Here is a 27292-nt window from a genome sequence, read left to right as displayed (position 1 = left end):
ACCAAACATTTACTTGAAGGAAACTGTATCTGGACCAAGCCTTGATATCAGACAAGCAAATGGAACAAGTGGTAAAGGTACAGAATCATTGGATAGTGACAACACAAAGGAGGGCACTCAGTCCATCATTTCCTTGCCAGCTGTCGAGAAGAATTCACACCTGCCTGCTCTTCCTCACAGCAGTATCATAATTATAATTGTAATATGGCTGGATATTAGATTAGATTACTTACAGTGTGGAAACAGGCCCTTTGGCCCAACAAGTCCACACCGACCCACCCAGATGCATTCCCCTACACCTAACACTACAGGCAATTTAGCATGGCCAATTAATCTAACCTGCACATTTTTGGACTGTGGGAGGAAACCGGAGCACCCGGAGGAAACCCACGCAGACACAGGGAGAATGTGCAAACTCAATACAGTCAGTCGCCTGAGGCGGGAGTTGAACCCAGGACCCTGGCACTGTGAGGCAGCAGTGCTAACCACTGTACCACCGTGCCACCCATTAAGATATGACTGTCAGGAGTGGGATCTTCAATGTATGTAAGAAACTTAATCCTGTGTCTTTATATGATGCCAAATGTTAAATGGATGAGAGCCAAGGATGGATATGGAGTGGACTTGTCTAGTTTTGACAAATTGGATTTGAAGCAAACCAATTGATTGCTCTTAAGCTTTGTAACAAAGGAACTCCTCAAATTTCTTAGAAATACAAGAATCACATTTTACAGCACAAGCCAAAATACCTGGAAGCTCAAATCTCACTAAGGTTTCTCCAAGCCACAGACTAGAAAGGAAAATTAGCACAATCTGCACATAACCTTCAGACCATCGCTTCCTTTTAGAAGCGATGCTGCTATTTACCAAGCTTCTTTGTGCCCTCTCTACGTCATCAATGTCATTCTGTAATGTTTTGGCACTAGCTTACACTTTTATTAAAGAAAGGATTTAGATGAATTAAATGAGTCATCAATTACACTGTCAGTTTCTTCAACAGGGAGAAACTCTAACCGTTTTGTCTCTCTGTTATGCTGATTACTGCCTAAGACAAGTGACTGTTTTAAGAGAGTATAGCTTACTGTTAACAAATTATTTTCAAGCAGTTTTTAAGGGCACATAAAATTTTATTTTATTCAGGAATTTTTCTGTCAGAATGTTTTCTTTACGAATTTCATTTCGTAATCAAACTTATAAATCAGGAGAACTGCTAAAATGCACCTCTTTGCCCTGTAAATAAAGGCGAGGGGAAGAAAATTGGCCTGGTATCAAAATTTGCCATTCCCCATTTATATTGAACATCCCTGAGGGGAAAGCATAGACACATCAACCAGATGGGAGAAGACAAAGTGATATTTCCTATGATTAAATAGCTGAACAATTACAGTCTATACTGCTGCATGAATAGCGGTCACTTGAGCAAGATATTGATTGCAGAGTTTGTGTCTGCAATTCAAGAGCTGGTAATTTCAAAGGAAACAAGACCAGTGGTGTAAAAAACAAAAGCAGTAGTAATTTAATTAGCACGTCTAATATTGAATTTAAATAAATAACACACAAAAGGAACCTCAAATTAGCTCTCTTGACAACTAGAACAGACCGTGCGTTTCATGTACAGAATTGATGTCTTTGTTCACAAAAGATTGTTTTGCCATTTTAGAAGATGGATAAACTCAACTGTTTTTAAAGAATGAAAACCAGTAAGAGACAGATAATTTTACATCAGCACTTACATCCTTCCAATAGGAAGGATGTTGTGAAACTTGAAAGGGTTCAGAAAAGATTTACAAGGATGTTGCCAAGGTTGGAGGATTTGAGCTATAGGGAGAAGTTGAATGGGCTGGGGCTATTTTCCCTGGAGCATTGGAGGCTGAAGGGTGACCTTTATAGAGGTTTATAAAATCATGAGGGGCATGGAAAGGATAAATAAACGGTCTTTTTCCTGGGGTGGGGGAGTCCAGAACTAGAGGGCATAGGTTTAGGGTGAGAGTGGAAAGATATAAAAGAGACCGAATGGGAAACCTTTTCACGCAGAGGGTGGTACGTGTATGGAATGAGTTGCCAGAGAAAGTGGTGGAGGCTGGTACAATTGCAGCATTTAAAAGGCATTTAAAAGAATAGGAAGGGTTTGGAGGGATATGGGCTGGGTGCTAGCAGGTGGGACTAGATTGGTTTGGGATATCTGGTCGGCATGGACAAGTTGGACTGAAAAGTCTCTTTCCGTGCTGTACATCTCTATGACTCTGTGACCTGCTGCAGGGCCACTCACACACACACACTCATGCTCTCTTCCAGACTCTCTCACATGCTCGCTCGCTTACTCTAACTCCCTCTCTCTCTCTCGCTCTCCATCTCTCTGTCTATCTTCTTGTAGAGCACTACATTGTCAATGTACAGATGAAATTTTGTGGTGGATATGTTATTTTTGTGAAAGGATAAAATCAAACAGGTTTGAAGTGTTGTCTTCATTCAAGATTATATTGATTTTGTGACTATTCCTATCAGTACAAAATCAGTAGGATTCATAGAGTCAGAGAGAAGTACAGCACAGAAACAGACCCTTACCGACCAGATATCCCAAACTAATCTAGTCCCATTTGCCAGCACTTGGCCCATATCCCTTTAAGCCCTTCCTATTCATGTACCCATCCAGATGCCTTTTGAATATTGCAATTGTACCAGCCTTCCTCTGGCAGCTCATTCCATACGTGTACCATCCTCTGCGTGAAAATGTTGCCTCTTAGGTCCCTTTTATATATTGCCCCTCTCACCATAAACGTCTGTCCTCTCGTTCTGTACTCCCCCACCCCAGGGAAAAGACTTTGTCTGTTTATCCTATCCATGCCCCTCATGATTGTATAAGCTTCTATGAGGTCACCCCTCAGCCTTCGACGCTCCAGGGAAAACAGCCCCAGCCTATTTAACCTCTCTCTACAGCTCAAATCCTCCAACCCTGGCAACATCCTTCTAAATCTTTTCTGAACCCTTTCAAGTTTCACAACAAATATAGGAAGGAGTCTGGAATTGCATGCAAAATTCCAAAAATGGCCTAACCAATGTCCTGTACAGCCACAAAATGACCTTCCAAACCCTATACTCAGTGCTCTGACCAATAAAGGAAAGCATACCAAACGCCGCCTTCACTCTCCTATCTACCTACGACTCCACTTTCAAGGAGCTATGAACCTGCACTCCAAGGTCTCTTTGTCTAGGACCTTACCATTAAGTGTATAAGTTCTGCTAAGACTTGCTTTCCAAAAAATGCAGCACCTCGCATTTGTTTAAATTAAACTCCATCTGACATCTCTCAGCCCATTGCCCCATCTGACCTGAGGTAACCTTCTTCATTGTCCACTACACCTCCAATTCTGGTGTCATCTGCAAACCTACTAACTATACCTCTTATGGTCACATCCAAATCATTTATGTAAATGATGAAAAGTAATGGACCCAGCAATGATCCTTGTGGCACTCCACTGGTCACAGACCTCCAGTTTGAAAAACAACATTCCATCACCACCCTCTGTCTTCTCCTTTTGAGGACACAGCAGGCAGCAGTGAAACACAACACCTTCCCCAATTCACACATGCCCAAAGGACAGGGACATCAGGCAGGGTAAGTAACCATTGGCCAATACACTACTGCCTGCTCTAAACCCCTGGAACTGAATTTTAACACCATGTTCCCAGAATAATATCTTACAATGTTTTGCAGACATTTCCAGCAAATCAGCCTATTCCACAGATGTCAATTTGCCATCATCTTCGGAATCCAGGTTAACCCCACAAACTGCAATGAAAAAGCAGTCCAAAAGGTTGATCTCCACACTTCTAAAATTCTCATCTACCTGCCTCCTCCCGCACCCATGCATGTCAGAAAAAATGATGAAAAGCTTATGGGGGTTACTAGTAAGACATCATTCACTGGGGAAACTGCGCTTCGCGAGGCTGGACAGTGAGGTGAAGAGGATAACTAAGATACAAGAACGGAGCAGGAATTGGAATTAGTTTGGGATGCTCTAGCAGTAGAACCAAATTACCTCCTCGATGCTGTAAAGTCCAAGATTTTTACAACTGATTTTGCTGCTGCTGTTTCTAGACAATGAACTGCCTGTCAGCTTATCTAATGTTGTTGCATTGAAGTTGTATATTGATTCTGCCAATCATTCCTTATGAAGTAAAACAAGGGACTGTGGATGCTGGATGTCTGAAATTAACAAAAACAGAAATTGCTATGATCGAGAGACAGGAGAGATATGAAGAAAAGGCAAGCAGACAAAGGGATTGTTGATAGGAATTCAGGGAAGACGTTACAATGGAGTCTGAAAATGTGTTGCTGGAAAAGCGCAGCAGGTCAGGCAGCATCCAGGGAACAGGAGAATCGACGTTTCGGGCATAAGCCCTTCTTCAGGAAGGGCTTATGCCCGAAACGTCGATTCTCCTGTACCCTGGATGCTGCCTGACCTGCTGCGCTTTTCCAGCAACACATTTTCAGCTCTGATCTCCAGCATTTGCAGACCTCACTTTCTCCTACTTGAAAATGGGTTGGCCGTGCTGAGAGCAACCCATTCACAGGGCAGGGAGTGGGGGCATGGGGTTAGATAACTGATATGGAGGGAGGTGTTCACGTTCTGAAATTGTTAAACTCAGTGTTGAGTCCTGAAGGCTGTAAGATACCTATGCAAAAGAGGAGGGGATTGTTCTTCCAGCTTGTATTGAGCTGGATCACTGTAGCAGGCCTGAGACAGAAACGCTGATATGGTAACATGGTGGCGTGCTCAAGTGGCAAGCAACTGGAAGCTTTGAGTGACTTTTTTTTTAAAACAGACAGAACGTAGGTGTTAAGTAAAACTGTCACCCAGTTTGTGTTTCGTCTCCCCAGCATAGAGGAGATCACTTTGTGAGCAGCGAATACAAGACAAGATTGAGTGAAGTCACTGCTTCACCTGGAAGGTGAATGGGGCCTTGAATAATGAGAAAGGAAGAGGTAATTGGGCAAGTGTTGCACAGACATGTTGCAAGCAACAGTAGTTGCTCCACTGTTGCCAGCAACCTGCTCCATTAGTAAAACTAAGGACCCCCTGCAATGGATATCAGTGGGCAGCCCAGCCCCAGAAACTGAAACAGAGATACCATAGAGAGTTGGAGAGGTGTACAGCACAGAAACAGCCCCTTCAGTCCAATTCATTCATTCCAACCAGATATCTTAACCTAATCTAGTCCCATTTGTCAGCACTTGGTGCATATTCCTCTAAACCCTTCCTATTCATATGCCCATCCAGATGCCTTTTAAATGCTGTAATTGTACCAGCCTCCACCAGTTCCTCTGGCAGCTCATTCCATACACGCACCACTCTCTATATGAAAAAGTTGCCCCTTAGGTCCCTTTTAAATTTTTCCCCTCTCACCCTAAACTCTAGCCCTCTAGTTCTGTAATCTCCCACTCCAGGAAAAGGACTTTGTCTATTTATCCCATTCATGCCCCAGGAAAGGGAGGTGATGGACAAGGGGAAGGTGAGGGAAAGATGGGAACTGGAAACAAAATTGATATTTCTTTCCAATTCCAACTGAAGGGAAGGAGCACCAATGATTGCATCAACATGCCAAAGAAAAGAGCTGTGGAGAGGGATCTGAGTCAAACTGAAACAAGGAATGTTCCACGTACCCTACAAAGAGTCAGGCATTACTGGTGCACTTTTTGAAATGGACCTTGGAGTGTAAACACTACACCTCTACACGTTCAGAAAGCTGTGCCTGTTGCTAAATAATCACAATTTTTATTACATTGCTACGTTTTCTTCATAATTGTTTTTCCCCATCCAACAATAACCAAAGCATTCCATTTCCTAGTCTGACTTAATTTAGCACCAACCCAGAAAACAGCTTCCAAAAAGATCCAATAACCAATAAGAGTCAGTCTCTTCTAACCATCAGCCAACATGAACCTCACCCCAAATCCTACGGATTTGATTTACCACATCATCTTACATAAACCAAAGGAAGCAGATGGCGAATCACAGCCTACGGCAGAAACTGTCATTCTCAGAAATTCCAAGGTCTTCTCTTTGCATCTGCTTCAAAAATATTTGTTCAATTTTCATGGGGCAGATTTCTTCATTTGTATAACTCTCACTGGCTTAAGCACATAATTCTCCTCAAAATCTAATGGATGAGGATTTTGAAGTTCCTGATATCTGAAATTTATAACATGAATGTCTCTTTACAAAGCAGAACACATTGTTAAAACCAGTTTATGTACCACCGATGTTATCATGCATTTCCTGTACTTGGTGATGAGTGTTATGATGCCAGCTGACAGCAAGACTGGGTAAATCAGATCCAGAGGGGAAACTGGCTGGATTGAGCATAGATTTTATTTTTCTTTTTGTTTACAATGAGGTCAGTCTCTGAACATATTCACAAGAGGCTGTTCAAGTCATTTTAACCAAAGAATGTAAAGGTTTATTACATAAATGATAAATACAAGTAATTTTAAATTTCATAAGAACCACAGGAAAGATCATGCGACAATCATCATAAAGAAAAATATAGCCCTTTTCCCTCAGCAATAACATTACAGAGCCTCAAGTAAAGAGTTATCCTTATCTTCAAGCTAAAGCTTCTAGTTCAGTTGGAATGGCTGTAACTGGTTTTCTTTAGACATGTTTCTGAACACTCAACATTGTTTTTTTCAGTTAAATGTCCATCTACAGGACCCTTAAAAGAAACTGCTAACTCAGCTGGCTTACTACTGAACATTGGTTCCCTAAACTAATGTCTTCAACAATCTTGTTCTGACAGTTCCACAACCTTCTGCTTTGGCAAATTTCTTTTTCTCTCTCTTTCTCTCTCGTAACATTCTCCTCAGCAAACAACCTAACAACCATTGCCCCAGTGGCTTGTTGATCATTTGACTGAAACCATGTGACTTCCTGTAAGTAAAAGATGTTGAAGTTCTGAAATAAACAGCAAGTGTTGGAGAAACTTAATGGGATTGACAGCATTTGTGAAGAGACAAATAGAGTTAACATTTCAAGTCCAAATATGACTCTTCCTCGGAGCTGTATTATTTGCAGTTTGAATTCAAAATTCAAAATTACTTTTTAAAAGAAAGGTTAAATTTTCACGGGACTGAAGAGCTAAAATCCTTCACTTTAGAACTCAAATTCTCAAAAATACTACATTGTAAACTGGCTATACACTGGACGGGTTCAGTTCATTTTACAACTTGCATGCCTCAATTCAGAAGAAAGAATAATGCCACTAGAGATTACTATCTGTATCTTGCACATGCTGATCTTCCTGTACAAGTCATCCAAACCTTCTATCAGATTCCCTACAGCATTTTGTTGATAACACGCCAATTGTTACAAAACAGGAACTCCTCCATCTCCACTAGCAACACCACATATATCATGCTAAAACATACTGCATTATATTGGTTAAGATCAATCAAGAATTCTGTATGCACTGACCCAATCACCACCATGGGAGCTGTATTCCCAGGTATTATTTCGATAATGGGATGCTGTGTTATTAAACAATGCCCTCTACGTTTGCTACTGCAAAAAATAACTGATCAGACCACTAATCAAAAAATAAATAAATAAATAAATAAATACAATCCTCAATGTTAAAGAAGCTTTTCACACCAGGAATTTGGATATAATCATTTAAATTTTATTAAGATGTAACTGCAAACACAGTCTTCAACTAAAGAAAAATTCCAGGTTGCTGACTGATCCTTTATAAAAGGTTTAACTGCAGCAGAGTTATGTAGTTTTAGAAAAGGTGCATCTTTACCGCATGTTTCCCACCTTGTGTACTTCCACAATATGTACTTACGCAGATTTAGTCCGGGCCCTCCTGGTTGGTAAAGGGCTGGGGATAAGGAACCCCCTCATTGGCGAAGGAGAACGCTCCCTCATCTTAGTATCTTCGGGAGAGTGAAGAACTGCAGACGACGGTGATAATGGGGCTGACTGGGAAGGTGCAGCAGACTGTGGTGATGTCGAATGAGAGGCCATTTCCAAAGGACCAGGGATCGCAGGTCTTACTTAAATGTTTGGAAACTGGAAAGGAAAGAAATACAGTTACGATGTATATAGGACACGTCACAGGTCAATGAATGATATACAGGCTGTCTTTCTTTAGAGTATGTGGATTTGAAATCTGCACCAAGGACCCTGAAAATATCACCTAAATAAATGCATGCATAGCTGACATTTGAAACATGGCAAGCTAACAACAACAGCATCAGAGAAAATGGACACAGCACAGAGGATGCCTGATCTCAGAGAAAAATGGAATCATCTGACAGCCTTCAGTCTTTGAAAGCTCATGTTTGGAAAAACTAAAAGTACAGAAATTATTGGCATACTGTTAATGAAAATACATTCAAACAAGAACTTTGAATGACTAGCTTAAAAAAAACTCAGACTGGACTACAGTTGATGTTGATACTGTAATTAGACATAATCCAGTGCATTAATGATCATTATCAATGCGAGTCTCAAAGGCAGAACCAGTTAATATTCACATTGATTCTTTCATGAATTTATTTCACCCCAGTGTTCCGTGACCAACGAATTACTTTGCAGTCCAATGCTGTTGGGTTAGCAGCAAACATGGCAGTTAATTTGCATATACCAGAATCCCACAATGTAAAGGTAAATAGTTCGTCAGTTGAATTTTAATGCTAACAAAAACAACTTTGTGGCTGCTCTTAAAAGTAGTGCCACAGGACCTTGAGCAGGCAAGCCCAGTGTAACCTCTCTCTCCTGAAACATGGCCTTTGTCTTCAATGCAACTCTTCCTGAGCACACACTCAGTCTTCCAATTCAAACAAAAATGAGAATATTACCATTGGTCTTAAACCTATCTCCAATCAGGATAACTTGGGTCACTTAATTCATTATTCAACAGGGAAGGACAATGGTGAATCAATTAAATACCCAGTTTCACTACACACATTAGGGTAAGGCTAAGACAGGGCAAAGGATATGGCTGGAGTGCCATACTATACTTCAAAACTGGCAATATTGCCTGCCAACAGTTCACAAATTGACACAGTACAAACAATGGATCGATGGTCTCCTGTCTACAAAAAGCAGAAAGAAATCCAACCGAGCCAACTACCTCTTATCAGCCGAGTACCAATCAGCAGCAAAGTGATAGAATGACGCATCAGGCGTGGGTTCAAGTCCCACCTGCTCCAGAGATGTATAGTATCATCAGAACACATTGATTGGAAAATATTGACACAGCAAGCAGCACTGAATCCCAGCTTCTTTAACTTCAGCCAAAAGCACTCAGCTTGACTAGACCACTACCTTAGTACAACCAAACAGAAGATCTGAGCCATAGAAATTTGTTTCAAAACACTAAGACAGTTTCTGGATGCATTACCAAATGACCCCAATAAAGGAAGCTATTGAGGAAAAATCATGGAATGGCTGTAATTATATTTGGTGCAAAGACGGACAGCTGCAGTTGGTTACAGACATCTCAGCCCCATAGACATGCCTGCAGAAAAATCCCTCAGGGTCAATATCTCTCATCAACCCGTTCAGAGATGTTATTACACACCTTCAGATCAGCTGGGACTTGAATCCTGGCCTCATGGTCAGAGTTAAGTACACTACCATGCCTTCAGATATTAGGCTAGGTATCATACCAGTTGCTTCATCAATGAGTTTCCACACAAACACAAGGTCAGAAGAGGTGCAGCTGTTTGCTACTGACTGATGATCCATTCATAAGTTCTCAGATAAAGAAGCAATTCGCACCCACATGTAGCCAGAGAGACATTATCCAGGTTGGAGCTGATAAATGACAAATAGCATCTGCGATGTGACTCCAGTCTCCTTCTCTCATTACAGACTCACACACCACGGAAACACTTCAGTTTCCCAAAGTAAACTAGTCCAATCTGCCTGCATTTGGCCCATATCCCTCTGAACCCTTCCTATCATGTACCTGTCCAAATGTCTCTTAAATGTTGTAACTGCCTCTACCTTCTTAATAAAATCCCCTGAAAATAAAAAAAACACACAAACACACCACAGGACAACTATTTAAAATATTTAACTAATAAAATTACCAGACATATTACTAATAATAGAGGGACTTGAAAGGAAATTGGACACACCACGTAAACGCCATGGTTACCAGAGTAAAACAGATATTGGATATTCTGTGATAAATGGTCATTTCCCCTTTCCTGAAAGCTTTCACTACTTAAACAGTATAAGACATAAATATAATGGATGGCAACAACATACAAGAAGCTTGACACTCTGCAGAACTAAACAATCCACGCAACTGGCAGCCTCTCCATCTCTACAATCACTGACGTACCATAGCTCCAGTCCTCTAGCATCCACAGAATTCACTGCAGCAACTAATCACCTTCAATAGCACCTCCCTCATGTACAGTTTAAAGGTAAATTAGACTTCTGCGGTATTCCATACTTATTTTTATCCAGGTTAATCAATAGCTGACATTAATACAGTACTTTGAACGTTTAAATAAAACAACGTAAGCACACAAAATGTGACTGCTAAGCAAAGATGGTATCAAGAGAGGCAGCTAGAAGCTTGGTCAAAAGTAGGTTTAGAACAGAGAGACAGTGTTAGTTTAATGCAAGAATTTCAGAATTTAAAGCATGGCAGGAATGGTGAAACATTCTGAGGAAGGGCCCCTGGACTCAAAACGGTAACTTTAATTTCTCTTGTCAGATGCTGCCACACCTTCTGAGCTTTTCCAGTAACTTCTGTTTTTGATGGTGAAACGAAGGTCATTGAAGTGTGACTCCTGTCTTATTCTCCATAGATGCAGTCTGTTCAACAGACTGTTTGTAATATTTTCTCAATAATATCAGCAGCATTTAGACGCAATTGTATTTTTCAATTCAATGCCACTTTTTAAAATCCTGATCCATGTTTCTCAGCAGAGCGTTCCCCTAGAGCTGAACTCACACAGCCCTTTACTGTGATCATCCATTTCCTGCTCTGGCGTCATTACCTTTCTGTCTCTCTCAGAATCACGACTGGATCATCCTTGTCCATACACCATACCATTTGACAGACGTCCATGCCATCATGGTTCAGAAGGGACTGTCCCCTTAAGCAAAACTATACTTTTCCATCAAGCAACCAACCCGTTAGAAAAGTTTCAATACTGGCATAACTTACTCAGTTACGTACAGGAAGTTCTTTATGTTGCTCCCATAGCCTTGGAAATGTCTGTACAATTGTCAGCTACTTACTGACTGTTGACTGATTAACACAAATAACGTAGAAAAGTCCAACTGGTGGTGCTTGTTCACTTTTTCAGCTCAACTCATTCAAAATTTGCCAAACCAACATACGAAAAATTAAGGAACTGAAAATACAAATCACGCCCGGCACAAACTATGTTTCCTCAATCCTCTGACTGAGTTTGGCAGTGTTTGTTATTTGTTTAATCGGGTTAATTAGTAAATGGACGATGGGATTTAAAGGCTGATTTTCTCCAGTAATGGGGGAGGAAGATCAGGAAGGAGAAAGAACAAACCAGTGTTTGTATTGAACTAAGTTTATAAACAGAGTTTTTCAAACAAAGATGATGGTGATGACAATCTGAAATAAGAACAGAAATTGCTGGAGAAACATTTCAGGTCTAGTGATCCTTCAGAGCTTTTGAAAGACAGATCAACTCTTGCTTCCTTCTTTAATGAGTGGCTGACTAGCAGTTCAACATGTGGTACTATTCCTACAATGGTTAAGTATGTGGGTCGTGATGGTGCTGTTGAACAAGGCTTGTTGAATTAATGCAGTGAATCACGTACACATCAGAGTGTATTATTTATAAGATGCATTGCAGGACCTTGGCAAGGTTCCTGCACAGCACTTTCCAAATCTGCCACCATCCCCACCTAAAAGGGCAAGCACAGCAGAAAAGTGAGAACACCACCATCTGCAATTCCCCTCCAAGCCATCGACCACCCTAGCTAGGAAATATATATCATCATTCCTTCACTATCACTGGATCAAACACTGGAACTCCCTTGCAACAGCATCTTGAGGGTACCAACACCCCAGGGACTATAATAGTACAAGAAAGCAGGCCATCAACCCCTTCTCAAGGGCAAATAGGAATAGGAAGAAAATGCTGGCCTAAACAGCAATATCCACATCTCAGGAATGAATAAGTTAAATAAAAACTTCAAGTGTATGCAAACATAGTAAAATTTAGACAAGTTCTGAAGTGCACTTCATCTGTTCATCCTGTGAATACTGAGTCATAACCATGGAAAGCTGCTGTCAGGTGGACCCAAAAGATCAGGTTGATATGTAAATAAAGCTAAATTTCCATGCAGGCTTTCATAATCATCTAGTGTAAACAAGTCTCATTCAAAAGACTGGATCAAAGGTTCTCGAAATTACACTTTAGGCATTGGCTCCCCCATTAGGGGCTTGTTCCTATTCTGCCTTGCCTTGTGTATGATGCTCCAGCTCTAATGAATGAAGTCTTCCACATCCATAACAACAAAACTCTGACTGACACCACCAAACACAGCTCTCCTCACAAGTCACAAGCATGAAAAGAGGGCCCGTCAAATCTGGCACTTACTACTCGACCAATTACTGCTGTCCTGCCCAAAGCACCAACCAATCTAGAGCATAGGGCATGCTTGACTGCCTGGTTGCCCTTCCGACAACTATTGTGCTGGTAGTCTCCAAAGAAACAAATGAGTATAGTAATGGGCAAGAGACGAATATAACTTGCACTGGACTCTGGACACAAGCAGCAAAATGAAAATTATTATGGATGGGACAAATGGACAATAGCAAAACATTAGAAAAGGTTCAAATCCTCCCATATTCTGTAGAGTCTAATCCAGTCCTTATAAATGTCTGTGGTTCTTCAAGGAATTGGGCTTCTTTTAGAAATTTCCATGACTTTTGCAGGTTTCATAATCATACAGAAACCATGCTGATCTGCTTCCCCAATAATACATCCATTCTATTAACTTCAACTTCATGTCATAACAAGTTCCACATTCTCAACACTTTATCAGCAAAGACAGCTCTTCTGAATTCCCCACTGGATTTCTTGATGACTATTTTGATCGTCTCTAGTTACTTGCTTTCATTCTCTGTGCCATTTTAACAAATCGTTCATAATTTTGAAGGCTACTATTAGATCACTCCTCTTGGTTGCAAACTCCCAAAGAAATTAATCTAACAATTTGTGAAGATACCCTGGACCTCTCTTTCTGCTTATGATGTCAGCTCTTCCAGTTTCTAAGCAGATCCCAAAGCAGGTCAAGTTTTTTTTGGGAGTACCAGTCATCCACAACTGGGTGAATTCCTCTGTTAGTCTAAATCAGACATCATAAATGAGCCTTAACCCATTGCAAGTGCAACCGCTCCTCCAACTCTCGTCGCCACCACTCCCCCCATTCCCAACCAATGCATATAGTCCAAAAATTCCTGCTGACGTTCAGTGGTGGAGGCATTTACAATACAGGAGGCCATTTGCCCCACACTACCTACACTGGCTCTCCACACATCAACAGCAAGTCCTACTCCCGAACATTCCCATTCTCTCCCTCCCCAACCCAGCATGTCAATTTCCTTCCCATTTAATTTCCTTTTGAAATCATAGGTTGCTCCTGCCATTTTCCAGGTCATTCTCGCGCAGACTCGCTCCCCATCTCTGCCCAAGATTTGATCCTTGTCTACCTTGTTAAAAACTGTACACCTATTCTTTAATCTCCAACCTGACCCAATAACTAAAATCCACCATTTGCAGGAACTATTCTGGTAATCTCCTTTAGCGCCCACTCAAGGATTCTCCTGGAACTGAACAGTCTTCCTTATCTTTTCAAATTCTGTGAGAAAGAGAAGTTTTATCATTAGCTAGGTCACAAAGAAAGGATTCTGCAAATTTAATTTGGAATAGTTTCTGACAGGGAAGCCTTTTGCCACTGAGCCTGTGCAGTGTATTACTGATTTGGAGATGCCGGTGTTGGACTGGGGTGTACAAAGTTACAAATCACACAACACCAGGTTATAGTCCAACAGGCTTAATTGGTAGCACTAGCTTTCGGAGCGACGCTCCTTCACCAGGTGGTTGTAGAGGATACAATTGTAAGACACAGAATTTACAGCAAACGTTTACAGTGTGATGTCACTGAAATTATACATTGAAAAATACCTTGATTGTTTGTTAAGTCTCTCATCTGTTAGAATGACCATGATAGTTTCACTTCTTTCATGTGTAAATCACAAAACATTTTTAAAAGGATACATTTTCAGGTTAACTCTAACAATTGGTGTCAGCGCAGATAAGATGCTGTGATATTGAAGGTGTTAGCCCCCTGTGTTCCCTGTCTGTGCCATCATGTTTAGACTGATTGTAATCTAAAAAGTGAGTTAACAGAGTCTTACATGGATTCATGCAGTTTTTGAGCAAAGTACAATGTAAACTCTGCAAGTACAAATTCACCCCACAACCGTACGTATGTGTGTGTCTGTCTGTCTGTCTCTGGGAGGTGGAGATTTGAGTATGTCTGTGAGGGAGAGTGCATATATGTATGTGTGTGAGTGAAAAGTGGTCTAAGTCTGTGAGAGGATTCATGTGACAGTATGGGAGTGTGTGTGTCTGTAGGGGGTGTATGTGCGCGCGAGCATGCGTGTGTGTGTGGGGGTTGAGAGTGTCTGTGAGAGAGTATATATGTGTGTGTGAGTGTAAAGTGTCTAAGACTGTGAGAGGATGCATGTGAGAGTGTGGGAGTGTGTGTGAGTGTGTGTGCATGTCTGTGTATAAGAGTGCCTGCATACATGTGTGCGTGTGCGCGCACGTAGGAGTTTCTCTGTTTGTGTGTATATTGCAATGGTGGTCACCTGTAGTGTGAAATGAACCCAAGGTCCCGGTTTAGGCCCTCCCTGTGAGTGCCGAACTTAGCTATCAGCCTCTCCTCGGCCACTTTTCGCTGCTACCTGTCCCGAAGTCCGTCTTGGAAGATGGTCACCTGAAGGTCTAAGGTTGAATGTCCTGGACCACTGAAGTGTTCTCCAACTGGGAGTGAACACTCCTGTCTGTCGATGACTGTGCAGTGCTTATTCATCCGTTGCCGTAGCCTTTGCTTGGTTTCACCAATGTACCATGCTTCAGGGCATCCTTGCCTGCAGCGTATGAGATAGACAACGTTGGCTGAGTCTCATGAGTACCTGCCGTGTACAAGGTGGGAGATGTCCCCACGCATAATGGTGGTATCCATGTCTACACTCTGACAAGTCTTGCAGCGCCTACCATGACAGGGTTGTATGGGGTTGTTCTGAAAGCGGAGTTTGCTACGAACAATGATCTGTTTGAGATTTGGCGGTTATTTAAAGGCGAGCAGTAGAGGTGGGTCCTCAGCTTCTGTCACGACACTACGGATGTTATAGAGTCATAGAGATGTACAGCATGGAAACAGACCCTTCGGTCCAACCCGTCCATGCCGACCAGATATTCCAATCCAACCTAGTCCCACCTGCTAGCACCCGGCCCATATCCCTCCAAACCCTTCCTATTCATATACCCATCCAAATACCTGTCAAATGTTGCAATTGTACCAGCCTCCACCACTTCCTCCAGCAGCTCATTCCATACACGCACCATCCTCCATGTGAAAGAATCGCCCCCCAGATCCCTTCTACACCTTTCCCCTCCCACCACAAACCTATGCCCTCTAGTTCTGGACTCCCCTGCCACAGGGAAAAGACTTTGTCTATTTATCCCATCCATGCCCCTCATGATTCTACAAACCTCTCCAAGGTCACCCCTCAGCCTCAGATGCTCCAGAGAGCACAACACAGCCTGTTCAGCCTCTCCCCATAGCTTAAATCCTCCAGCCCTGGCAACATCCTTGTAAATCTTTTCTGAACCCTTTCAAGTTTCACAACATCTTTCCGATAGGAAGGAGACCAGAATTGCACGCTGAACCAATGTCCTGTCCAGCCGCAACTTGACCTCCCAACTCCTGTACTCAGTACTCTGACCAATAAAGGAAAGCATACCAAATGCCTTCTTCACCATCCTACCTACCTGCGACTCCACTTTCAAGGAGCTATGAACCTGCACTCCAAGGTCTCTTTCTTCAGCAACACTCTCTAGGACCTTACCATAATGTGTATAAGTCCTACTCAGATTTGCTTTCCCAAAATGCAGCACCTCGCATTTATCTGCCACTTCTCAGCCCATTGGCCCATCTGATCAAGATCCTGTTGTAATGTGAGGTAACCTTTTTCGCTCTCCACTACACCTCCAATTTTGTGTCATCTGCAAACTTACTAACTGTACCTCTTATGCTCACATCCAAATCATTTATATACATGGCAAAAAGTAGAGGGCCCAGCACCGATCCTTGTGGCACTCCACTGGTCACAGGCCTCCAGTCTGAAAAATAACCCTCCACCACTACCCTCTGTCTTCTACCTTTGAGCTAGTTCTGTATCCAAATGGCTAGTTCTCCCTGTATTTCGTGAGATCTAACCTTGCTAACCAGTCTCCCATGGGGAACCTTGTCGAACGCCATCTATCGCTCTGCCCTCATCAATCCTCTTTGTTATTTCTTCAAAAAACTCAATCAAGTATGTGAGACATGACTTCTCACGCACAAAGCCATGCAGACTATCCCTAATCAGTCCTTGCCTTTCCAAATACATGTACATCCTGTCCCTCAGGATTCCCTTCAACAACATGCCCACCACCGACGTCAGGCTAACTGGTCTATACTTCCCTGGCTTGTCCTTACCACCCTTCTTAAACAGTGGCACCACGTTAGCCAACCTCCAGTCTTCCGGCACCTCACCTGTGACTATCGATGATACAAATATCTCAGCGAGTGGCCCAGCAATCATTTCTCTGGCTTCCCACAGAGTTCTAGGGTACACCTCATCAGGTCCTGGGGATTTACCCGCCTTTATGCGTTTCAAGACATCCAGCACTTCCTTCTCTGTAATATCAACATTTTGCAAGGTTATACCATCTATTCTTACAGAAACTCAGCACCCACGGACTAGTCGAACCGGGAACATTCCACGTCACAATGGACGTTTCAGCACTCTACACCAGCATCCCCCACAATGATGGCATTGCAACAACAGCCTCAGTACTCAACACTAATAACTGCCAAACTCCAAACACCGTCCTACAACTCATCAGTTTTATCCTTGATCACCTTTGACAACCAGTTCTTCATCCAGACACATGGAACAGCCATGGGGACCAAATTCACACCCCAATATGCCAACATCTTCATGCACAGGTTCAAATAAGACTTCTACTCTATGCAAGACCTCCAACCAACACTACACACCAGGTACATTGATGACATTTTCTTCCTCTGGACCCATGGCGAGGAGTCACTGATAAAACTACACAGTGACATCAACAAGTTTCATCCCACCATCGAACTCACCAAGGACTACTCTCAACTATCTGTCTCATTCTTGGACACATGCAGCTCCATCAAGGATGGACACATCAGGACCACACTCTACCGCAAACCCACAGACAACCTCACAATGCTACACTTCTCCAGCTTCCACCCAAAACATATTAAAACAGCCATCCCCTATGGACAAGCCCTATGCGTACACCGGATCTGCTCAAATAAGGAGAAATGTGACGGGCACCTGGAAGTACTCAAGGATGCCGTCACAAGAACGGGGTACGATGCCCAACTCATCGACCACCAGTTCCGACGTGCCACAGCAAGGAACCGTAATGACCTCCTCAGGAGACAGACATACTGCAACCGACAGGGTACCCTTCATTGTCCAGTTGATCCCAGGAGCTAAAAAAACCATGCCATGTTCTTTGCGACCTGCAACACATTATCCATGCGGATGAGCACCTTGCCAAGACCTTCCCCACACCTCCACAGTTCACCTTTAAACAACCGCCAAACCTCAAACAGATCATTGATCGCAGCAAGCTGCCCAGCTCTCAGGACAACTCCATACAACCCTGTCATGGTAGGCGCTGCAAGACGTGTCAGAGTGTGGACATGGATACCACCATTATGCATGGGGACATCTCCCACCTTGTACATGGCAAGTACTCATGCGACTCAGCAAACGTTGTCTATCTTATACGTTGCAGGCAGGGATGCCCGGAGGCATGGTACATTGGGGAAACCAAGCAAAGGCTACAGCAACGGTTGAATGGGCACCGCATAACAAACAACAGACAGGAGGGTTCCCTCCCTCTTCAGTGGTCCAGGACATTCGACCTTAGACCTTTGGGTGACCATCCTCCAAGGTGAACTTCGGGACAGGCAGCAGCTAAAAGTGGCCGAGCAGAGGCTGATAGCTAAGTTCCGTACCCATAGGGAGGGCCTCAACCGGGACCTTGGGTTCATGACACATTACAGGTGACCACCATTGCACTATACACACACACACACACAGACACTCTTACACACACGTATACACAGACACTCTCACACTCTCACATGCACCCTCTCACAGACTTAGACCACTTTACACTCTCTCTCTCTCTCTCACACACACACACACACACACACACATACATACGGTTGTGGGGTGATTTTGTACTTGCAGAGTTTACATTGTACTATGCTCAAAAACTGCATGAATCCATGGAAGACTCTGTTAACTCACTTTTTAGATTACAATCAGTCTAAACATTATGGCACAGACAGGGAACACAGGGGGCTAACACCTTCAATATCACGGCATCTTATCTGCACTGACACCAATTGTTAGAGTTAACCTGAAAATGTAACCTTTAAAAAAAAGCTTTGTGATTTACACATGAAAGAGAAACTATCATGGTCATTCTAACAGATGAGAGACTTAAACAATCAAGGTATTTTTCAATGTACAATTTCAGCGACATCACACTGTAAACTTTTGCTATAAATTCTGTGTCTTACAATTGTATCCTCTACAACCACCTGATGAAGGAGCAGCGCTCCGAAAGCTAGTGCTTCCAATTAAACCTGTTGGACTATAACCTGTCGTTGTGCCATACGTATTACACTCATGATGGAGACAGAACAGGAACAAATTGAGATAAAGGAAATAAAAAATGGCTACATGTTGCAAGCTAACCAAAAAGATTGCTTTGTGCTTGAATCCATACATCATGTTGTTCCCTCAGTTACACTGGCTTGAAATGCAATCACTCATTTTTTAACATTTTTTTTTCTTCAGGCTGGCAATGGGAATGGAGCAGGTTAGGTATAGAATCCATCAACTCTACTTCAGGAATATGTTTTGTAACACCAACCTGACAATCACCACCCATTAAGCAAGTCTGGAATTCCTATTTCCCACTATAACCTGTGGTTCGTGAAGTCAATGCAACAAGTCATCCTTTATAAAAATGTGTTCAGAAACCTCTTCCATGCAGATCTTTCGAGAGGGAAGGGCAGAGGGCAATCTATACACATCTAGCCTTGGTTTAGCAAAGCTTCAACCCATACTGTTAATTTTTAAAAATGATTTTGCCAAAATTAAAATTTGTAATTAATGCATTCATCAGAAGTCTAAAGTAAATGCCCAGCTGAGAGCATGTGTCAGATATAACAACTTAACACCCTACCACCTTCTTACACAAACACATCAAATACCATGCACAGCCACAGCTGATGCCCTGCTCTTTGCAGACATGCTTCTAACAGAGCAAGAAAGGTGGGGGAGGGGGGTAAAAGTTACCATCATCATTAAGATTATTATAACGTGGAGGTGCTGCCGTTGGATTGGAGTGAACGAAGTCAGAGGTCACACGACACCAGGTTATAGTTCAACAGGTTTATTTGAAATCACAAGCTTTCAGAGCACAGCTCCTTTGCCTACACTCTGAAAGCTCGTGACTTCAAATAAACCTGTTGGACTATAACTTGGTGTCATGTGACTTCAGATTATTATAAACAGCACAGAGCATTCAAAATACTTGTGTGATTTAAACCTATTTTTAAACAAGTTATTTTGACACAATGTCTTGAACACTGAAAGAAGCAGGAGGGATTTCCCCAAATGGGAAGAACTGTGGGTTGTAGCTAGAGACTTTGCCCAGTTGGAATAACACTTGGAATCATGTCCAGTCACAAACAAAAACTACTTACCACACTGTTCCAGGACATTGCAAAGCCCTGTCTGGCCTCACCAAAGTTTTGAGAGGCAAGACCTTCTTCATAGCCACATTCATCCCCCTCCATCGAGTGAGTTTGGGGATGAAAAACCAAACAAGCAGCTGTGCCTGATAGACTACTGCTCACCATTGATGGAAGGCCAATACGGGGGGTAGTGTAATGGCTCCAACATTTAATGTCATGATGAACTCAGCATTTACCTGCTTCACTTTCTCACTTAAATTCGGGTTTTGAAAGGCAAACCACCTTTGAATCCAAAGATGACTCAGTTTCTCCTCCCTTTCCTGAAACAGGAAATGCATTGTAACACACAGTGACATCCTCATGGTTATTTGCCATGGATCGACAAAACAATGAAGGAACAAGCACAGACAAATAATCTGTCAGGAACCAAGTCACATTAGTCTGTTGCTGCCGGAGCTGACAGACCAAGAGATGATGTGAAAATAGTTGAGAGCAATTATTATCTGCGTCAATGATGGGAGGTGGGTCTGTTGAGGCATTGTCCTCTTACAGCATTCACACGTTCATCACTCTACAAAAGAATTAGATGAAATGCCGGAGAATAGGCCAGTGTTGACAGCCTTGCCCTCAGATGTAAGGTGTGATATGAATCTGCCCCAGAGTTTCAATATCAGAAGCATCCCAACAGGTTACATCACTCAACAACCCACCCACATGTTATGCTCTCGGAAAGGTGTATATTGTAAAGTCACAGTAATAAAGCATGAGTGAAGAGCTAAGATAGCAACGGGTAATACATCAAATTCAATACTTTCAAATCTTGTTTTTGCACAGAACCCACTTCCTGTTCAAGACCATGGAAGTTGCTGGCAGAAAGCTGAAAGATGTGTGGACTGATGGTGGTGAAGGTGGGGTTTCGTATGCTTGCCTCCATTGGTCAGAACATCAAGTATAGGAGTTGGGATATCATGGTGCGGCTGTACAGGTCATTGGTGAGGCCACTTTTAGAATTTGTGTTCAATTCTGGCCACCCTTTGACAGGAAACATGTCGAACTTGAGTGGGTGCAGAAAAGATTTACAAGGATATTCCCAGACCTGGAGGGTTTGAGCTATAAGGAGGTGTTGTACAGGCTGGGGCTTTTTCTCCCTGGAGCATTGGAGGCTGAGGGGTGACCTTATAGAGGATTACAAAATCAAGAGGGCATGGATAGGATAAATAGCCAAATGTCTTTTTCCTAGGTTACAGGATTCCAAAACTAGAGGACAAAGGTTTAAGGTGAGAGGGGAAAGATTTTTTAAAAAGGGCCTATGGGGTAACTTTTTCACGCAGAGGTTGGTGCGTGTATGGAATGAACTACCTGAGAAAGTGATGGAGGTTGGTACAATTACAACATTTAAAAGGTATCTGGATGGGTATATGAATAGGAAGGGTTTAAGGAGGATATGTATCAAATGCTGACAAATGGGACTGGGTCAGATTGGGATGTCTGATCAGCACGGAAGTGTCTGTTTCCGTGCTGTATGACTCTATGATGGTTTTAGCGTCACAACAATTAAGCAAATTCTTTGCACCGACTGGTCTGCAGGTGAAAGCTAATTTTGCATTTCTTACACAAACAATTCTGAACTATGATGCTCCCATTGATATTGATATGGTACCTTCCAGCTCACACTTCCTAAACTTATAATTCATCAGCTAAAAGGGCTTTTGTGGCACAATGGCATTGTCCCCACCTTGGAACAAGGAGGCTCAGGTTCAAGCCTTACCTGCATGGAAACGATCTCATCTCTGAACATGTTGATTCAAAATACTTCTGCTTTGAGCATTCAAGTGGCACTGTGACTACCTTTGGCATCAAAGACCTGGGTTCAAATCCCACCTGCTCCAGAGGTGCGTCAAATGCTAATGAAAAGCCATAACCTGCTGGGTGTATGCATAATTGGAACTCTGCAGCAGGCCAAGGTCAGAGTAGGAGCAGGATGGAAAATTAAAGCAACAAAAGACAGGAAGGCAAGGGTTCCCCTTATGGAATGAACAGAAGTGTTCCTCAAATCAATCCCCCATCTGTGCTTGGCATCCACACCATGAAGGAGACCACATCAATAGAAGAATTGCAAGTGTCTGTGTGTTGGGTTACGTGGAAAGGTGTCATAGGATAGCAGCAGGGGGGACAGATTTGGGGCGATTGTAGAAGTTAAGTGGGAGGGTGGGGGAGAGGAAGTGCATACATTGACAAAAAGAGGATGACCTCTCAAAAGCACCGATATTGGAGAAACTGGAGATTTTTTAAAAGTTCTTACATGGAATGGAGTGTTACAAAGTGAAGTCAAAGAAGGGGTTAGAATCCATGGTTTTAAATGATTTGTGCTCCAGAACTTGCTGCTCTCCGAGCCAAGCTGTTCCAGTGCAGTTACAACACTTGCATCTCCCCGACAATGTACAAAATTGCCCATGTATGGCTTGCACACAAAAAGCAGGACAAATCCAACCCATCCAATTACCAACCAACCAGTCCACTGTCAATCATCTGTAAAGTGATGGAAGGAGTCATTAACACTGCTATCAAGCAGCACCTGCTCAACAAACACCAGTTTGGATTGTGCCAGGGCCACTCAGCTCCTGACCTCATTACAGCCTTGGTTCAAACACGGACAGAAGAGCTGAATTCCAGAGACGAGGTCAAAGTGACAGCCCTTGACTTCGAGGCCACATTTGAGAAAGTGTGGTATAAAGGAGCCCCAGCAAAACTGGACTCAATGGGTATCAGGGAGCAAACTGTCTGCTGGTGGAGACAGACTTGGCACATAGGAAGATGGTTGTGGTTGTTGAAGATCAGTCAGTCAGTCATTGCAGAGCCAGGATTCCTCTGCAAGAGTTCCTCAGGGTACTGTCCTAGGCCTAACCATTTTTAGCTGCTTCATCAATGACTTTCCTTTCATCATAAGATCAGAAATGGGAATGTTCACCAATAATTGCACAACGTTCAGCATCATTTGTGACTCCTCAGATACTGAAGCAGTCCATGCACAAATGCAGCAAGTCTTGGACAATATCCAGGCTTGGGCTGAAAAGTGGCAAGTGGCACTTGTGCTATACAATTGCCAGGCAATGACCATCACCAATATGAGACACAATCTAACCGCTACCCCTTGTCATTCAATGGTGGTACCATCACTGAATCCCCCACTATCAACATCTTGGGGATTACCATTGGCCAGAAACTCAAATGGACTCGCCATATAAATACAGTGGCTACAAGAGCAAGTCAGAGGTTAGGAACACTGCAGCAAATAACTCACCTCCTGAATACCCAAAGCCTATCTACATCTACAAGGCACAAGCCAGGAATGTGATGAAATACTGCACAATTGCCTGCATGTGTACATTTGCTTCTCACAGCAGAGAGCGGCACGAGCTGGGCGGAAGTGAGGTTGGAGCGCAGAGCTGGTCGGGAAGGTAAGTGATTGATATTTGAGTGGGTGTGTTCTAGACCCCAGGCCCTACATAGTAGGGCGCAAGTATGTTATTCCAAAGATGTGCCATTTAGCTCACCACGTTGGACATCCCACTGATTTACACCCAGTTAAACTACTAAACAGGATCTACCTTTCCTTTCCTTTCCACTTTCAATGTAAGCAATTTGTCCTGGCACTGGGTTGTACTGCCACAAATACATTCAGTTGACGTCTCATCTGCTTCAGGGCAGGGAGTGCACACTGGCTGTTTGACTGGATGCCGACTGTTGGCATGCACTTCTGAGCCAGGCTCATACTGTCCCCCAGGTCTCTGGAATGTGCAATCTGTCAAACCAAGTTGGAGGGTTTGAACTACAGGGAGAAGCTGAATAGGCTGGAGCTATTTTCTCTGGAGCGTTGGAGGCTGAGGGTGGTGCGTGTATGGAATGAGCTGCCAGAGGAAGTGGTGGGGGCTGGTACAATTACAACTGGATGGGTACTAGATAGGAAGTGTTGAGAGGGTTAAGGGCAAAATGGTGGCAAATGGGACTAGAGTCATTTAGGATATCTGGTCAGCATGGACGGGTTGGACCAAAGAGTCTGTTTCCGTGTTGTACAACTCTATGATTCTACAACTCTAAGTTAATCTTCGCAATATCCCCAAGTCTTCCTTCACAATGAATCCCACTCTGCCTGTTTGTGCTTCAAAAGTGATACTGTCTGAGTGCCACACGATGGTGAAGTGCAAGCAGTGGGTGAAACACATGGCTCTGTGTCAGATAGCTGTAGTTCCAAATGCCCCTCTGGAGACTGATCACCAGAAACCAGTTGGACGCAACATTAAAAGGGTGCTGCTGTTTCGGATAGAAATGCCATCTTTGCAGAGAGACATTTAACTGCTGTTCCGTTTGCTCTCCAGATGGTTTACATAACATCCCTTGGATCAGGAGCAGGAACAAGTCAATTGGCCCTTCAGAAAGGTCACGGTTGATCTGGTTGCTCAAGGTACTGCCTATCCTGGATAACCTCACTCCCGTTACTCATCAAGAGTAGAGTGCCTTCTGCCTTCAAAAGTATTTCAAGGCTCTGCTTTCACTGCCCTTTTGGGGAAAGAGACAGACAGCATTTGATATCATCTGCATTGTATGAGCCAGTATCAAATATCGCAAGATCAGAACAAATTGTCTTCTCATTTGTTTCACGGCTGGTTGTGGGATCTTTCTGTGCGTGAATTAAGAACAAAGAACAATACAGCACAGGAACAGGCTCTGAGACCTTCTAAGCCTGCACTGACACATTTTGCCCTTCCATTCTAAAACTGTCTTCACTCATGGGATCCATTTCCCTATATCCCCTACCTATTCATGTACTGGTCTAGATGCTTCTTGAATGCTGCTATAGTGTGTGTTTCCACCATCTCCTCTGGCAGCCTGGTCCAGGCACTCACCCACCTTTGTGTGAAAAACATACCTCACACATCTGCTTTAAACTTATGCCCTCGCACACCTTGAACTCGTGTCCCCTAGCAATTGACCCTTCGACCTTGAGAAAAAGCCTCATACTTTCCACTCTATCCATGCCATTCACAATCTTATAAAGTTTGACCAGGTCGCCCATCGGCTTCCTGCATTCCAGTGAAAACAAATCAACTCTATTCAACCTTTCCTCACAGCTAAAATCCCCCATATCAGGCAACATCCTGGTAAACCTTTTCTGTTCCCTCCCCAAAGATTCACCCTTCTTCTGAGAATGTGGTGACCAGAACTGTACGCAATATTCCCAGTGTGGCCTAATGAAAGTTCTGTAAAGCTGCAGCATAACCTGCCTATCCTTATACTCAATGAATAAAAACAAATCACTTTAGAACCATTCTGGTAAATACAGTACATAGTTTGAAACAAATTGACATTTATAGCCTTTGATATGACAATTGTTGTGAGATTTGAAAATTCATTAATTGGCTATGGAGTATTTTGAGACGTCCTGAATTTACTGCTACACTTCCCAACACTACAATGTGACCGCACTTCTGAAGGACTGAATTGGCTGTCCAGAGCTCTGTATTGGTGAAACTTGGGGCAAAAATAGGCCATTCAGTCCTTCCAGCCTGTTCTTCCGTTTCACATAGTCATTGTGTGATAACTATGTGATCTGCTTGTATTGCTCACAAGACAAAGCTTTCCACTGTGTCCCGGTACATGTGACAATAAATTCAATTCAATTCATTGTCTCTTAAACATAAAAATCCATCTCTTTCTTGAATATAATCAGCAACTTGGAATCCACAGCTTCTTGTGGTCACACACTTCACAGACTGACCAGCCTCTGCATGAAGAAATATTTCCTCATCTTAATCCTCAATGGCCTAACAACCTGTCCTCAGACTGTGTCCTCTGGTTTTAAACTCCCCAACCTGGGAAAATATCCTCCCTACAATCTAAACCCCAGAACAGTGAGCTGTCAGTCCTGTTCATGTTTCAGCCAAGTTTCTGTAAAAGCTCTGAAATCCCAATCCCATGTACTTAAACACACTCTGAGTTTATCAGCCTTATCTGGAAGACCCCTTGCACTGAAATAAATGCAATTTCGTTCTTCAGAGTTACAATGTACCCTGATTCTCTCTTTTCTTTCTTTTCTAATTGGTGTGCTCTCTTCACATTCAGAACCTTCCCCACCAACCTTTCTATTTACGCCATGACTTGTAATTCCTCCACTCTCCTCTCTATCTGTATAAAGTCTCTTTGGGTGGAACGAGCAAAGCTCCCTGCTAAGATATGGGTCCCTTTCCAGCTCGGGTAAGACCTATCCTCTTTGAACAGGTCTTTTCTGTCCCAGAGGAGACTCCAATGTGTGCAACTGGACTTGAAATCATACAGAACTGAGATTCCAGACAACATCTATGTTGATCTTAGCTGGGCAGTTGTAGGGGTGGCACAAGTTGAAGGAAAAATTGAGGACTGCAGATGCTGGAGATCAGAGTCAAAAAGTGTGGTGCTGGAAAGGTGTGGTACTGTGGTCAGGCAGCATCCGAGGAGCAGGAGAGTCGACGTTTCAAGCATAAGCCTTTCATCACATTCACGGTGAAGAGCTTATGCTCAAAACATCGACTCTCCTGCTCCTCGGCTGCTGCCTGACTGGCTGTGCTTTTCCAGCACAACACTACGTGGCACAGTTGAAGTCAACCTTCCTGAGGTAGAACAGGTAAGTGTTTGCACTTGATGCGGATAACTGGTCCCGTCTTGGAAACTGGTTTCTGCTGAGCACAGACGAGAGCATGATTTGAGGTGGGAACTTGACTGTCAGAAAAAGCTCCCAAGAAGCAGCTCCAAAGGAATTTTGAAGTCTGGCAGCACTGAGGGACTTGCATCTCAGCAAGTGCCTTCAGCTTTGAGCCAAGGGGGAAGTGGGTGGAAGTGTGGACAAGCCCCTGATCTCTCCTCGTGATGCTCTCTTGGGTGCAAAGCTCACCACCTCTTCTTGAAAGTGGTCCCTTTGAAGACAGGTGCAGGCAGCAGCCGCTTGAGTTCCTCCTCTTCACCCCCCCCTCCATTAGCCCTCCCCACCATCACCAACGACATCTGCCAACACGGATGAGGTTGGAGACGATGTGGTTTTGCCAAGAGGCTCCTTCACCTCATCCCAACAACAGTCTACTCACTCTCACTGGATGTCATTTCTCTGCTTTGCAGAGAAGATTTACCAGGATGTTGCC

The 27292-nt window shown here is 43.2% G+C and overlaps 1 protein-coding gene across 5 annotated transcripts in view; it reads right to left on the bottom strand.

Moving 5' to 3' along the window:
* The window catches only part of carhsp1 (calcium regulated heat stable protein 1), a 111081-nt gene that overhangs the window by 29696 nt on the left and 54093 nt on the right, over positions 1-27292 (bottom strand). For 2 of the 5 annotated variants that reach the window (XR_006314783.1, XM_043711592.1), the window contains exon 2: positions 7846-8072. Coding sequence is in view for 4 of the 5 variants with exons in the window: in XM_043711592.1 (XP_043567527.1) it covers positions 7846-8027 (182 nt within the window). In the remaining variant the exon portion in view is untranslated. Of the gene's footprint in view, positions 1-7845; positions 8073-10283; positions 10309-11196; positions 11312-20359; positions 20451-27292 lie in introns of those variants that run through there. The other 3 variants (XM_043711595.1, XM_043711596.1, XM_043711597.1) reach the window with 3 other exon arrangements.

Source organism: Chiloscyllium plagiosum, chromosome 21, assembly GCF_004010195.1.
Source record: "Chiloscyllium plagiosum isolate BGI_BamShark_2017 chromosome 21, ASM401019v2, whole genome shotgun sequence".
NCBI lineage: Eukaryota > Metazoa > Chordata > Chondrichthyes > Orectolobiformes > Hemiscylliidae > Chiloscyllium > Chiloscyllium plagiosum.
Note: the sequence above shows the minus strand (reverse complement) of the source record. Positions and strands in the feature narration are given on the sequence as shown.